The sequence below is a fragment of the Podarcis filfolensis genome, assembly GCF_964270895.1.
Source record: "Podarcis filfolensis genome assembly, chromosome: 3".
Taxonomy (NCBI): Eukaryota; Metazoa; Chordata; class Lepidosauria; order Squamata; family Lacertidae; genus Podarcis; species Podarcis filfolensis.
Genome location: NC_139606.1, coordinates 24,435,795 through 24,450,866, shown reverse-complemented (window position 1 = coordinate 24,450,866; position 15,072 = coordinate 24,435,795). Strand labels below are relative to the sequence as shown.

General features: G+C 39.2%; 1 protein-coding gene across 5 annotated transcripts in view; it reads right to left on the bottom strand.

Moving 5' to 3' along the window:
• The window catches only part of CSMD1 (CUB and Sushi multiple domains 1), a 937,839-nt gene that overhangs the window by 55,447 nt on the left and 867,320 nt on the right, over positions 1-15,072 (bottom strand). For all 5 annotated transcript variants that reach the window (XM_083606880.1, XM_083606881.1, XM_083606882.1 and 2 more), the window contains 3 exons: positions 12,739-12,924; positions 6,529-6,723; positions 3,796-3,969 (listed from right to left, as the gene is read on the bottom strand). In XM_083606880.1, the coding sequence (XP_083463006.1) occupies positions 3,796-3,969; positions 6,529-6,723; positions 12,739-12,924 (555 nt within the window). The remainder of the gene's footprint in view (positions 1-3,795; positions 3,970-6,528; positions 6,724-12,738; positions 12,925-15,072) is intronic.

Sequence of the window (15,072 nt, the reverse complement as noted above, 5' to 3'; positions counted from 1 at the left end):
AGATTCCTCATGTTGAGGTGGCTGTGAAACTGCCCTATTCCCACATCTGTGCTGCTTGGGCAAAGTAGAAATTTGGGAAGCGGGGAGCATAGATTGCTAAACACACACAGTGAACTGCGAGCACTGTCATATGTATCCTGATATTCAGCTCTATGGAAACAAAGGTACATTTGTTGATGCTAAGCCCGGATAATCCTATATTGATTTTTGTTGTTGTTGTTGTTCCTGCAGACGTGAAAATGAGAAGCTGAAATGCAACAGCTATTAATTGAAGTCAGATTTATTAAAACATAGGAGATCGCAGGCTGGCTGAAGGGTACTAACTTGGATCTTGCCATTATTGTTTGTTTCTGAAGGAACCCTAACAGCCCATGTGCATGTTCCATGTGATTCATTTCATTTACGGAGCATGTCACTTGGTGGATGTAATGATTTCCTGTCACTTTGAACCTAGTTAAATTAAACACCCTTACAGCTGACAAGAAGCAAGGCAATAAAACACCAAATATATGTAATCTTCCAATCAAGCCAAATTAGCCCTAAGTATATTAAAGAGGCTGTTGGAAATCTATTTTTATAAATCGTGCTTTCAGGATTTTTCTGGAGATAAAATGATGGACTGGTTCGATATTAGTTCACTGCAATAATTAATCATTTACACCAAAGTGACATGCATGGACTAACCTCCCTCTAAAAAAGTTCTGTAAAAATACACTGTTTAGGGCACACTATTCTGGAGGGGACACCAACACTCTGGAATAGTTTTTTTTTGGAGGGGGGGTATATGTGGAGGCCACTACAGTGAGAAGGCGAAATTGGAGAAAACCATTTTCTTATATTAGTGGATACTTCTGTTAGATCAAAAGCCACAAGCACAATGGCAGTGTTGGCATCCTATAGGTATTTGAAAGCAAAGCATGAAAAGACAGCAGAATGAGCTGGTGAATAATAAACATATTTTGGAAACTTTGCAATAGGGAATAGGGTGGAGAGCTTCCAAACTTTAAGGATGCTTCCAAACTTCTCCTTATCTGAGTTTCCCACGGGCTTTTGGTGTTCCATATTACATGGTCTTGGAACAGTTGCAACAAGAAACCCTCATTGTTCCGCTTTTTATTTCTAAATGTTGCAAAGACAGCTTTGCATGTGCAGTTTCTCATAGTCTTCAATTCATTCATGTCTCTTCCTCCCATTATTAATGCATTTATCCACATTCATAAAACACTACAGAAAAGCAACTGGGGTGGAGTTTTAATTTTACATTGTGTTCTACCAAAGAGGGAAAGTACATGTGTTCAGTATTAAACACTGTATGTCAATCTAATCATTCTTTTTTGAGGCTTATTACATAAGTATGCATAAGAGATGGGGGGGCAAGCTAGATAAGGTGGAATTGATTGGAAACATGGCACAGTACATTATTTTCGAAATTAAATTTTTCCTGGTAGACTACTTAATTCCTTAGAAATTACCCGAGTAGACCAGACTCCAGAAGAAGTTTTTGGTTCTGTCATTTCTCTCTGTGTATGCAAGGCAGCGAGAACTCACAACACAATTAAGGAATGTAATGGAAGACAGCCACTCATTGGTTAAGTAGGGCAGGTACAGGGCAAGTATCAATGATGTGAGCTGTAGATCAGCAACATCTGGAGGGTCAAAAAACGCTTTTTGTGTGAAAATTATCTATGCCTATAAATACCTGTGTTTATGCAAGGCTGCCCCATAATAATAATAGTAGTAATAGTGGTAGTGGTAGTAGTAGTAGTAATAATAATAGTAATAGTAATAATAATAATAATAATAATAATAACAACAACAACAACAATAACAACAACAACAACAACATATTTATACCCCACCCATCTGGCCACTCTGGGCGGCTTCCAACAAAATATTAAAATACAATAGTCTATTAAACATTAGCAGCTTCCCTAAACAGGGCTGCCTTCAGATGTCTTCTCAAAGTCTGGTAGTTGTTTTTTTCTTTGACATCTGGTGGGAGGGCATTCCACAGGGCGGGTGCCACTACCGAGAAGGCCCTCTGCCTGGTTCTCTGTAACTTGGCTTCTCGCAGCGAGGGAACCGCCAGAAGGCCCTTGGCACTGGACCTCAGTGTCTGGGCAGAACGATGGGGGTGGAGACACTCCTTCAGGTGTACCGGACTGAGGTCAGCACCAACACTTTGAATTGTGCTTGGAAATGTACTGGGAGCCAATGTAGGTCTTTCAAGACCGGTGTTATGTGGTCTCAGTGGCTGCTCCCAGTCACCAGTATAGCTGCCACATTCTGGATTAGTTGTAGTTTCTGGGTCACCTTCAAAGGTAGCCACACATAGAGTGCATTGCAGTAGTCCAAGCAGGAGATAACTAGAGCATGCACCACTCTGGCGAGGCAGTCCACGGACAGGTAGGGTCTCAGCCTGTGTACCAGATGGAGCTTGTAGCAGGATCTACAGTGCATACCCTTATAGAGTTTATAGTGCATAATTGCTTTAAATATTAGGACTTCTGTTCATTTATGCATGCACGAGGTAATAAAAAAAATCCCAGAACTTCTATTAGGATATAAAATGTTATAAAAAACACTTGACAAAATTCCAATTGACAGTAACAGACTATAGATTAGTGCAAAGTCAGAACAGCATGCACAGACCCCATTGATTTAAATGGTACTTTGATAGAGGGCAATAGTGCATAGGACTGCACAAAATGTTTTCTATTAAAATGGTTGCAAATATGTACCTGTAATTCCTGAACACACACATATTAGCACTATTTCATAAAATAACTCATAAGTGTATTGGCTGGGTATATATTGAGTAATGCTTGAATGTGCTCAGATTTCTCTCTCATTAAATTACTCACCACTGAAATCTAAACAACCACTTTGTGAGCTATACATTCAAACTGAAATGAGTGACAACTGCAATTAATTTTGAGGCAGAAAATATTAATATCAAAGCAGTAAGGGCAAGAGGTCAGACTCAAAAATCTAACTTCTGAGCTGTAACATGCTTATGGTAATGACAAGTTCCTGATTTGCGAAGTTAAAATTGGAAATGAGCATTTGAACTGAGAATATATATATATATTTCAGTTTTCAATATAAAGAAATTCCTCTTTGAATACTAATGGCTGTAGTTTTATTAATATGGATTTTAGAAGATGCCAACTTTAGTGATAGAAATAATTCATACCAAAAAAAAAAACACACCATCTTTTGCTCTGTATTCTTTGTTGACAGCATTTTGAAACCAGAAACAACATCAGTTCCTTGGGATTATGTTTTCTCTGAGGTTTCCTGTTACTCTGTGAAAGTGTAGTGCAGTGTCTGTGCAGTGAAATTTTCTTGTTGGGGATCCTGTGATTGCTTTGTCCCTATATTCTACCTGGCTTTAAAACAGTCTCAATAAAGAATGTTTGAGGCCAATATGGAAAGAGTTTTTGCCTTCTAGGAGAAAGCCGGAAAAGAAAAGTTTACAGTGGGTGCTATACTATAAATTGAGATCCTTACCAAGGATTCCGCTAAGAATGGAATTCTCAGATGTTTGAGTAATAAATAAAGAATCCATCCCCTTTAAATACCAACCTATTTATAAATATATTTCCTTCCATGTGTGCTCAAGAAATCAGTGCCTCAAGCTGACACAAAGTTACACAAAGTAACACAAAGTTACCAGTACGAACAATACCATTTACTGAAATCGGGTGAACTAAATTTACAAAACTAAACTCATATCCTTCACATGACACTTGCCTTTTGGGGTTTTAGATTTCTGCTGCAATTTGTACTTACCGAGACACTGAGTTTCGGTGCCACTCCAAAGTCCATTCACTAGGCATTCACGTACATGAGAACCAACTAGGGTATAGCCAGTGTTGCAGGTGAATATTGCTGTGGCTCCATACACGGTCAGAGTTCCAATCTTATTACCATTTGGTGGAGATGGAAGACTGCCACAGGAAATAACTGAAAAGGGAAAATAAAGTACTTACAGTACAGCAGCAGCAAGAGGCTCTTAGAGTCATTTGGGGGCCCAGAGAATACTTCTACTACTTTAATAATAATTTATTATTTGTACCCCATCCGTCTGACTGGCTTGCCCCAGAGAAACAAAACCACTCATTTCTCTTTAGCTTAGAGGCCACTTCCAAGCCTCAAGACCCGGGGAGCTCCAATACCTTGCACGGGAGGAAGAAAAGCAAGTGGTTCATGCCTACTGAATGTAAGTTCTCTAAGGCAATATCCAGATGTCTCAAATAGTTTGCTTGCTTTTTCTTACTTAATTCATTGATAGAGTGAGTGGGCTAGCTTTTACTCACACCCTCATAGTAAAGGTAAAGGGACCCCTGACCATTAGGTCCAGTCGTGACCGACTCTGGGGTTGCGGCGCTCATCTCGCTTTATTGGCCAAGGGAGCCGGCGTACAGCTTCCGGGTCATGTGGCCAGCATGACTATGCCACTTCTGGCGAAGCAGAGCAGCGCACGGAAACGCCATTTACCTTCCCGCCAGAGCGGTACCTATTTATCTACTTGCAGTTTGACGTGCTTTTGAACTGCTAGGTTGGCAGGAGCAGGGACTGAGCAACGGGAGCTCACCCCGTCACGGGGATTCGAACCGCCGACCTTCTGATCGGCAAGTCCTAGGCTCTGTGGTTTAACCCACAGCGCCACCCGCATCTCCACACCCTCATACCCCCTTCTATATCTTCCATCCAGGCAATAGAGAAGCATTGTCAGAGTTCAAACACACCTTCCAGCCAGACAAAAACACTCAAAGATAATGCCAAGCATGGTCAATAAACAAGCAAGGCCTGAGGGCATGGAGTCTTGAGGGCCATGCAAAGAGGCTTGGAAGACTATTTGGCCCCCAGGCCTGAACTTCTTCACCCCTGCTTTACAGTAAGACCCAAGCAATTATGTACAAAGCTACTGGAAGACACCTGGGCTTAGTAACACGCTCAAGGAAACATAGTCAATTAACAATGAAGTAATGGAAACAATAGATGGAGTGCGATTCTGTGCGTAACTGTGACTTGGAGGCAATTTAAGCAGCACGGAAGCGGTACAATGTGCATTCTCACCTCCATGCTGATATGCCAGCTTTTCTGGTATGGCAGCTCAAAACCACCTTCCATGCTTTATTTGCCAACGCTTTACAAGGTGCAAAAGGATTATTTTACACATGACTGAAAACTTGTAAGCATTGACGACTGGGTTTTTAATTTTTATTTTGTGCAATAGATTGTTTCATCACATGTCACACTCAGTTTTTGAAATTTCCTCCGGGTTCAAAGATAACTGGCTCTGTAACATGTGGTTCTTGAGCAGCAGCTTCCAAAATCCAAAATCCCCTGTGTGCACAGCACCAGCTGTGTGACTCTCTGGATCCCAGACTACATACGATGATAGCACTCTGTGCTTACATAACGAATAATGTAATCTGTAGTGTTTTTATTATATTATCTTTCAGAAGCATAGTAATAAATAGTTTAACAGCCTCAAATATTTAATGAATTTTAATTTCTGAAGATCAAATAGATTGCTCAGCTCATGTTTGACTGATCTGGATTACTTCGGTATTCAGATAATCCATGGTTAATTAGCTTGTTTGTCTAATTACAGTTGAATGTAATTGATGGGCACCATTCACAATTAATTTAATCTGTAATAGGAACAATGAATACATGAATTTATTTGAATAAAGGCTCTTGAGAATGGACAAATAATTCATTTAATTAAATGATGCATGTCATATGTACAATACAAACTACTCTTACAGATGCGAAGATCTGATCTGCATATGAAGCCCTTTCTCACATCCTCAAGAGTTACCTTGTTCATTTCGATTAAAAAAAAAACACCAGTTATGCATGTATATTTCTTAATGCATGTGAAATTGCCCCCTCTACTCAAAGTGTATGAGCCCAAATGTATCTTGTATACACTGGTGTACAGGGCCCTGACATAGCAAACTGACATAGATATTTATAAATATTTGCTATAACTACACTCAAAAATAAATTAACATAACTTTTTTTTTTGTAACAGAACATCTCCAGTGTAATCCTTCCATTTGCGATACAGCAACGGCTTCCATAAGCAGATTGTAGAGGAAAGCAATTTGCACAAATTCCTCATTTCTCCTGCAGAACCTCCACACTTCCTCCCACATTGTTCTCAATGATCTACCAACCCACTAGATCAGACGGAGGAGACACACAAGGGGGAATTTTAAGCAAAAATGGCTACCTTCATGTTCTGTCCACAGAAACCTCTGCTGGATGAAAGAACTGCCTGTCAGCAGTAGGACATTATATATAACCCTGTATGATTACATTTGCCGTGTTTTGGTGCAGGGCCCATTTATTTGAACGAGGTTTGCATACCTTCTTGATGGATTGCCCTCAAATATTTCAGAAAAGCTATTAACAGATATTAGTTCCTTTACTTAAGTTGTGTTGGTAGAAAAATAGAAGCTGTATCTTTGGACAGAACTGAGCACTGTGTAAATAAATGTTTCTTACCCTTGCACACTGGTCTCTCATCAGCATCACTCCATGTTCCATTAGTTTTACACAGCATGAGTCTCTGACCCTCTAAATAATAGCCAGGGCTGCAACTCAGCATGACTTGTGCGCCAAACTCATTCACCGACCCAGAAATCAGTCTCCAGACAACATGTTCTGAGAGCAGGCTCTCAATGCTGGGGCAAGTCACAGCTGTGAAGCAAGGACACTTTAGTATTAGCACTTTCCTTCCAATATTACTTCACAGAAGATGAATCACCATCCTATTGACAGCAGACTTTTCCTGGTGAAATTGAGCGTGCTATAAACATTTCTCAAATGCACATTCCGGTGCATAGCATCTTACACTTGTTTCAACACCAACACTGGGAGGCTGTTTCAATTAAGAAATGAGGGGAGAGGGAGAAATGTACTGTTTCAATTTTATAATATGGGTACTTTCTTCAAAGTATGATTAAGAGGCCAAGTTGTACAGTTTGCATAGAAAGAAGAATGTATTAATAACAAGTTGTAAGAGCTAAAGCCCACTGGCACACTAAAACCTGTATTGTTTTGTTGGCACAGAATGTGTTTAGAATCATGGCCAAAAGTATATTATGCTCAGTGGAGACTGAATAGGGAATAGTAAACTGCTACCTAATGGGAAACACAGATGCCATTTCCAAAAGCTTCATTTATCTAACCAAGCTTTAATCTGTGTGATATTTCTTTTAAAATAGGCTTTGTGTGTTCCATTCAGATGCTTTGCATATGTACACCTATTACCATAAGACAGAGGGGGCAGGGTTACAAAATACTTAGCAATGTTATCTGAAAACACATTCTAACACCATAGCCCACCCTGTCCAATTGGTTTAGGGCAGGTAACACCATCATCAAACAGATGCTTGGGGAAAAGCAAAGTCTCACAGACCTGTCAAAGAGTATGGGGGATAGAGAGGAAAGTTAATTGGGGGGGGGATGCAAAATACTAAAATTAAATTCTACATAAAATTTAGAAGAGTAGAACAGAGATATACGGGAGGAAACAGGCGCATTAGAGAGAATAGTGGGAGTAAGGGCTCTTCCATACTTCCATTTGACCTGCCAATTTAGCACTCAATTGGAGCAAAAGGCGATCGGGTTTTCTGTGGATTCCCATTTGCTCTGATTTATCACCAAATAGCAGGTTTTCTAGGAAAAATCAGTGAGGCAAAGGCAAAACTGCTCTGACATGTACATAGAAAGCATGGGGCAAGTAGAAAACTGATGGGATACATTGTTTTCTAAGCATGGGGCAAACACTAATACTCTTGTGATAGGGGAGTATGCCTCAGAGATTACAGAAAGTTTTTAAAAAAATAGTGTTGGAAAGATATTTTACATCTACAGTGCGCGTCCCAGTGGAAAATTCCATCCCTAGTTTGATATTGAATGGTTCTTGTTCCACTGAATTATTTTGCCTACTTTCAACCAAGTGTAACCGGTGACAAGTAAATCCTCCATTTCCAATTTAAACTGGAAAAAGGACTAGGAGAGTAAAATGTGGGTTCAGACCAGCCCAACTCCACATTAATGTAGTGGTGTTTACATAATATCTTCCCCATCCCAATGTCATTCTGGAAGCTAATGGATGTTATGGTTCAGTTCAGTTCCTGACATTTCAGCTTTTTAAGGCTCTGCATTTTCAGAGGCTTTAGGGTGAATAGGTGAGATAGATAAGCAATCATTTGGGTGGGCTGATAGGGAGCAAGCCAGACCAATTCCTCTCTTCTGAGACCTTCTCCATTCTCCAGTTGGTGTTGAAGGAATTTTCTGGCAGCTGGAAGTCTATGACTTTTTAGATCTACCTATCCATCTCACCAAGCCTTTCCTTTTAGGAGCTCAGGATGCTGTGCAAGGTTCTTCTCCCTTTATTACCCTCAAAACAAGTGTGCTGAACTGAGAAATAACAAGTGGCTCAAGATCACCAATGTGACCTTGTGCCTCTTTGTCTATCTGTTTCTCTTTCTATATACATCTCTCTGCACACTGGAAAAATAAAATGTGCAGAGAATATGGTAATGGCATAGCATTTTTTTTAAAAAAAAGAATATGCAAAGCCGTTAAATATATAAGTGACAGAAAACTGTTTGTGCCATGGTGCCGTTTAATTTTGCAGCAAATTCCTCTGATTTATCAGAACTGCTTTATTCTTGAATTAAAATACGGCCTACTTAACAGCTGCTGTATTTAGAACAAATTACTGAGACACCCATCAGTCTCTCTCTTATACCTCAGACACCAGTGACACTTGCTATTTTTATACATGGCATCTGAATCAGAGATGATGTCAGATTTGTCTAGATGTAGAGGAAAAATGTTGTCCTCTTTTCTATGCTGATTTGTTTCTGTTGATATATGTATTAACTGCTGCCTGCTTCCAAGTATAGTGAAGTAAATGTAATTACATCCTTCAAGTATGATTATATGTCACATCACTAGAATGAGATTATTTACCTACACCAACACTCATGTGCACTGCCAAAACAGAGGATTATTTCTGAGGTAAAAAGTATTTCAAAGTACAAACGTATGTCACTCCAGAATAGGTGGAGAACTATCAGATTCACCTTGTAGCCAGTGCTGGAGATACAGAACAGAAAAGGCCCATCAATTTAAATTTTAAGTAGACTTAACTACCTCTAACCTATATTCTAGACTGCAGCCGTCAAAGAGTAAAATAATGGTTTAAACCTCACCCAAAGGGCTGACTGGATTATGAAATGGACTTCTAATTAACCCAGGTACTAGTGATAGGTAACTTTACCCTCTCCCCTCCATGTTAAATTATAGTGGCTCAGAAAATATTACACTGTTTCCTTTTTAAAAAAGGGGGGGATAAATAGCTGATTTTATTACTCAGACTGATCTGGCACTGAGTCCTTTATTTACTGGCACTGTCAATGTCCCAGAGGGAGGAGAGAGCGAACTATCAGGTCTCTCTACTTCCCTCCCTATGGTCCAAGCCAGGTAAGTGTTGTTAAGAGGAAATGGGATTTAGAACATCAAGCCAGGCTGATGGTTGGGCGAGAAGATGAGTAAACTTGGGAATTCTTCTGCAAATAAGAACGCAATCCGAGCTGGAGAAAAAATATACATCAGGGGCTCATAGTGATGTTCTATGAGGTTAGTGTAACAAACCCCCAAGGCTTTGTTGGTATATCTAGTAATTATGAATTTTTCTGAGCCCAGCTCATTCCTTCACTAGACGTCTACTAATTTCAAGGGTTGCAACTGACAAGAGAACAAATTCTACACATATTACCATTTACCACTTACGACTTAAGTGAAGGTGCAGCAAAGATTAAAGATGCACCAGAAGTATTATATGAAAGTGGACATATTGGGTTTGGATCTCATTTTTTATGACATGGAGGTATAAAAGCTAACTGGTGGTAAATTGCACTGGTTTATCAAAATATGTTCGTCTTCCTGCCAAAGCTCTCAGCAGTTTAGCCAAGACAAAATCTTGAATATTCACCTTGGATATCACCTTGGGAGGAATTCACTATAAACTTAAGGGGTCTGTAAAACTCCATTCTTCTCTTCCCATGAAAGCTTTGAGAGTCTTATCAAAAGTCTCTTAGCATTTCATGATCATTTCTCGGCTTTTTTTCCTAAGCAGAAATCTCCAAATTTGCCTTCAAATTTTTGTTATCCAATATTTTGTGGTAACTCTAGTATCTGGATAATAGAAGTGTTAAACATCACAAAATAGGTTTTATTTATGATTTAAAAATAAGCTGCCCTGGCTTCTCTTTCAAGTAAGAATCAGTTATAATGACCAGTCCATTAGTAGCAATATTATTTATTAAATGCATAAGCCAGCTTTCCCTGAATTTTTAAGGGAAGTTTAGAAAAATAAACCAAAATAATACATTAATTAGAAACAATCTAAATAGGATCAAGCAAAGGTAAGGTCAAGTTTTCTTTCATTATGTAGTTTGCTCAAAGTATTTTTAGCACACCCATCACACAGATTTTCCTGTTGCATTGAAATTTTTGAAAAGTAGGCTTTGGTGCTCTTAAGAGGTGAAAATGTAAGGTTTGATTGCTGCACGAAGAGGGTAAAGAGTGATCCCAAATGCAACAACACATTTTGAAGGTGGTGTCAGTATAATAAACTGAATTATGAGCTGAAATAAATTGTGCATAGTTATCTCCCAAATGATAATGGCATGTCAGAAAGTTCATGTTTATCAAGCACAGAAAGGAAAATGTCACAACACAGTTATGAAAAGAGCTTAGAAAGTGAAGAAAATATTTTCTAGAAAGGAAAAGGAAACAATAAAGCTGTTTTAATAATGTAAGCACCCAATGCAAACCAATTCATTCAAATGCACTGAGCAGACATAACTATGTTTAAACTATAGAAAAATCCCTTAAAACCTCTGTAGAAGGAGTAGAATTAATCAAATATATAATAAATATAGATAATTATGCTGGTTTCAAATTATGGTCATAGAAGGGAAATAGGCAGATTTTTAAAGGTGTCTCCTCCTTTTCCCTCTGCAGCCAATAAGCAATCTGAAAATATCAACCATGTTTCTTATAGATAAAGAAAACTGGCAATTGGGCGTGTCATTAAGTTCTTGAGGGACTGGTCAGTAGTTACTGTGCAATGACAATGAACAATTATTAAGAAAAAGAAATACTTCTTTCTTACAATCTCTGCTTTTCCAATTGAATTGTCTGGGTTTCTTAGGACAAGTGTGACTCAAAGAGACATAGATCAAGAGGAAGATAAGGTCCAATAGAAGTATTTGATGTGAAAGTTTGAGAAAGACGCCTGGGCCCCAAACCATGTTGTAATGTGTACATTTCATAGAATCATAACTGAAGAGTTGGAAGCGACCACAATCTTTTTGCTGTTACTGCTAGTGTTGCATGGATGCACAGCTGTGCAGACGTAGAAGACAGCATTATTCTAGGTACAGTGTCTGAAACTTCCTTTAGATCTCAGATCTATCACGCTGTTTGCATGAGGCTTAGGGCTTCCCAAAACAATTTGTTGGGTCTGCCACTCACTGCTGACAGGAATGACATGATTAAACACCACTGCTAAAATTTCCAGTTCCAAGATCAACTCTTAGCTCAGCCTTTCTCAACCTTGGGTCCCCAGATGTTTTTGGCCTACAACTCCCATCATCCCTGACCACTGGTCCTGTGAGCTAGGGATCATGGGAGTTGTAGGCCAAAAACATCAGGAGACCCAAGGTTGAGAACCACTGTTAGCTCAAAGATCTTCGCGTGGTTGCTAGTTCCTTCATTCATCTCCATTAGTCATATCTGTATCATCTGCATATGAAACAGCCAGCTACAGCTAGAAGAACTAAGGAACACTTGTTCCACTGAATTACCGTATTTTTCTGTGCATAACACGCCATCGTGTATAAGACTATTTTGGGGGACTCCAAATTAAGGATATGGGGGGAGATTGCCCATAGTTGTTGAGCTTTACTTTGGGGGGTGGCCCAGAGTTGATGAGCTTTTTATACAGGGGATTGCCGAAAATCGCTCACCCGCCTGACCTATGTTGCCACTCACATGCATCACCTATCGTCTGTCCCCTCGCTGGAAGAAGCCGCCAATTGCCCGCCCAATTGCGCAGCGACAGCCAATCAACACTAGACCATGTTGCAGCCACCAATAACTTGCCCAATAGCAGCAGACAATCTCCGGCCTGCAGCAGCAACCAATCACACATCCCCCCTATGCACTATCCGTGTATAAGATGACCCCAAATTTTTAACGTAATTATTAAATAAAAAAAACCTTATCTACGGAAAAGAACGGTATTTTGCCTACTTTCAACAAAGTGTAACCAATGACAAGTAAATCCCCCATTTCCACTTCAAACAGGAAAAAGGACTAGGAGAGTAAAATGTGGGTTCAGACCAGCCCAACTCCACATTAATGTAGTGGCGTTTACATAATATCTTTCCCATCCCAATGTCATTCTGGAAGCTAATGGATGTTATGGCTCAGTTAACTGAGATGAAGACTGATCGGTGGTGTGCTAAGTGTTGCTCTGGAGTTGTCCAGAGCTTTCTAAACTCAGATTCAACTCAGATTTGCCATCTCATTGGGGCGGGGGGAGGAATTCTATTGCACTTAACTGTTAATGGGAAGAAGTAAAATATAGTTTCTAAATGGGTACACATTTTTTCTGAATTCTATACTTACGTTTACAGACGGGTGGCCTTCCTTTATTGCTCCACAATCCATCTTCTTGACACACTGCTGTTGCTTGTTGACTAGAATCTAGCTTGAAGCCCTCATTACATTCATATATCACTCTGCTGCCCAAAATAAACTCATTACCCCAGACTGAGCCATTTCCGGGAGATTCCGGAATACCACAAGATACAGCTGAAAAGAGGAAGAAAAGTGGAAAAGCTATTTGCCTCAGGAAGTAATCATTATTGTTGTCAAATCTGAAACTGTACAGGAAATAATAGTAATAATACATACATTACACATTTATCTTATTACTGTTGCTAAGAGACTCACTTTATAATAATTGTGCTGAGGCCTAATAACAAAAGAAACAATAATGAAACATTTCCCCCCATAAGAAGAAGAAGAAGAGTTTGGATTTGATATCCCGCCTTTCACTCCCTTTAAGGAGTCTCAAAGCGGCTAACATTCTCCTTTCCCTTCCTCCCCCACAACAAACACTCTGTGAGGTGAGTGGGGCTGAGAGACTTCAGAGAAGTGTGACTAGCCCAAGGTCACCCAGCAGCTGCATGTGTAGGAGCGGAGACGCGAACCCGGTTCCCCAGATTACGAGACTACCGCTCTTAACCAGTACACCACACTGGCTCCAGCAAAGGCAGCATTGTCACATATAATAGTATGGATACCAATATAAAACATGAGTACTTCTTATATTTGAATAATGGATCTCAGTATAGATACTCTTTGCTCAAATGCTGATCTGGGCTGCTTATGAGTATAACTTTTTTCAGCTTGAGGTGGAAACCAACCATTTCATTTGTTATAGTTTTCCTATGTTTTCCATTTCCATTATAATGAAAATATATTTATCAAAAGCTTGGAAGGAGTCACTTAATCGTCTAAACTGTGTTTATGTACATAAGTGGGAATTTATCAAGATGTTAAACATATAGGTACAAATATGAATTCAAGGCAGCATAAATTATTTCCTGAATGGGTTTATTTGTGCTACTGTATCATTTAATTATTTTCTTGAATGAAAGTTTGCAGCTTATGTAATAGGATTTCAATAATGCAGTTGGAGCAAACCTCCCTACTCTGCATCTGCCAGATCATGTTCAGATTAGAATGTGGAAATGCAGATTAGATTGCATGTCCACGAACCTTTCCCAGACAGGAGTCGTTCCAACCTACATTTGTGCAATGTGATCAAAGGACTTCTTGATTCTTTGTTTCTTTTTATGTGGTGCTTATCATACTCATCGAAACCTTTGGCTTACAGTCTTCTGTAAGTGGCCGTGTGTTACGATGTGCTACATCCTCACATCGTAACACAATGTCACTTCCACAGGACTTTTAGTCACAGTATTCAACGAGCCTGCAACAGTGCTTTCTAGCTGTTGCAAGCAGCTAGACACCGTTGTTTAAAACAAGAACAAGGAAAAGTTTGATTTAAATTCACTGAAAGCATATCAGTTTGAAAGCACACCTCCCCAACATTAAGGATGTCACTGGCTACTAGTTTGTTTCAAGGCACAGTTCAAAAATGGCTTTGATTTAAAGAGCCTAAATAATCTGTAGTGCATGTAAAGAGCTCCTTCCTCTAATATGAATTAGGATGCTTGCAAAACTTGCTGGGGTGGCTGTTCCAAAGTCAGGACACCACCATAAGAATGCAGACTGTGAACATGCCACACTTTTGAAGCACAAGGCTTCCTCCAAAGAATCCTGTTTAAACGCTTCTTTAAAATACAGCCAGGCTTTTAAACTGAATTGTCCTTCTGCTCTTTAATTTATTTTAAGCATTTCTAAACTGCTCTGCATCCACACAGATTGCAGATATACAGAAACAGCAGCAAGAATATACAACAAAAGCAGAACATAATCCACCATAAAACAAATATTTTTTTAAAAAAAATAACTGAGCAGACAAGTAAATCTTAGTCTAGTATCTTTCACCTAGCCTTTCAAGACAAAACCTATCCAAGACGTGAGTGGATGCATTAGCTTTCACTGACTACTGTTTTTTTTGGTTGTTTTGGATACTTTTGTTACTTGTTTTAACATTCATTTAATTATTTTAATTTTTGATTTAGTACTGTTGCTTTGATTGACTGAATAGCTTAAACATGGTTTTAATCAAAATGTGGCAGCAGTATGGGCAATCTCTACCCTCTGTGCACAATTACATATGCTGCAGTATTTTCCTAACAAGTATTTACAAAAGTATTTGATTGGCATTCTGGCATCCCATGCAGTTCCACATGCTTCGCCTGTGCAAATGGATTCTCTTATGGAGAACTGCACAGAGGTTATGATAACGATTTATATATATTTTAT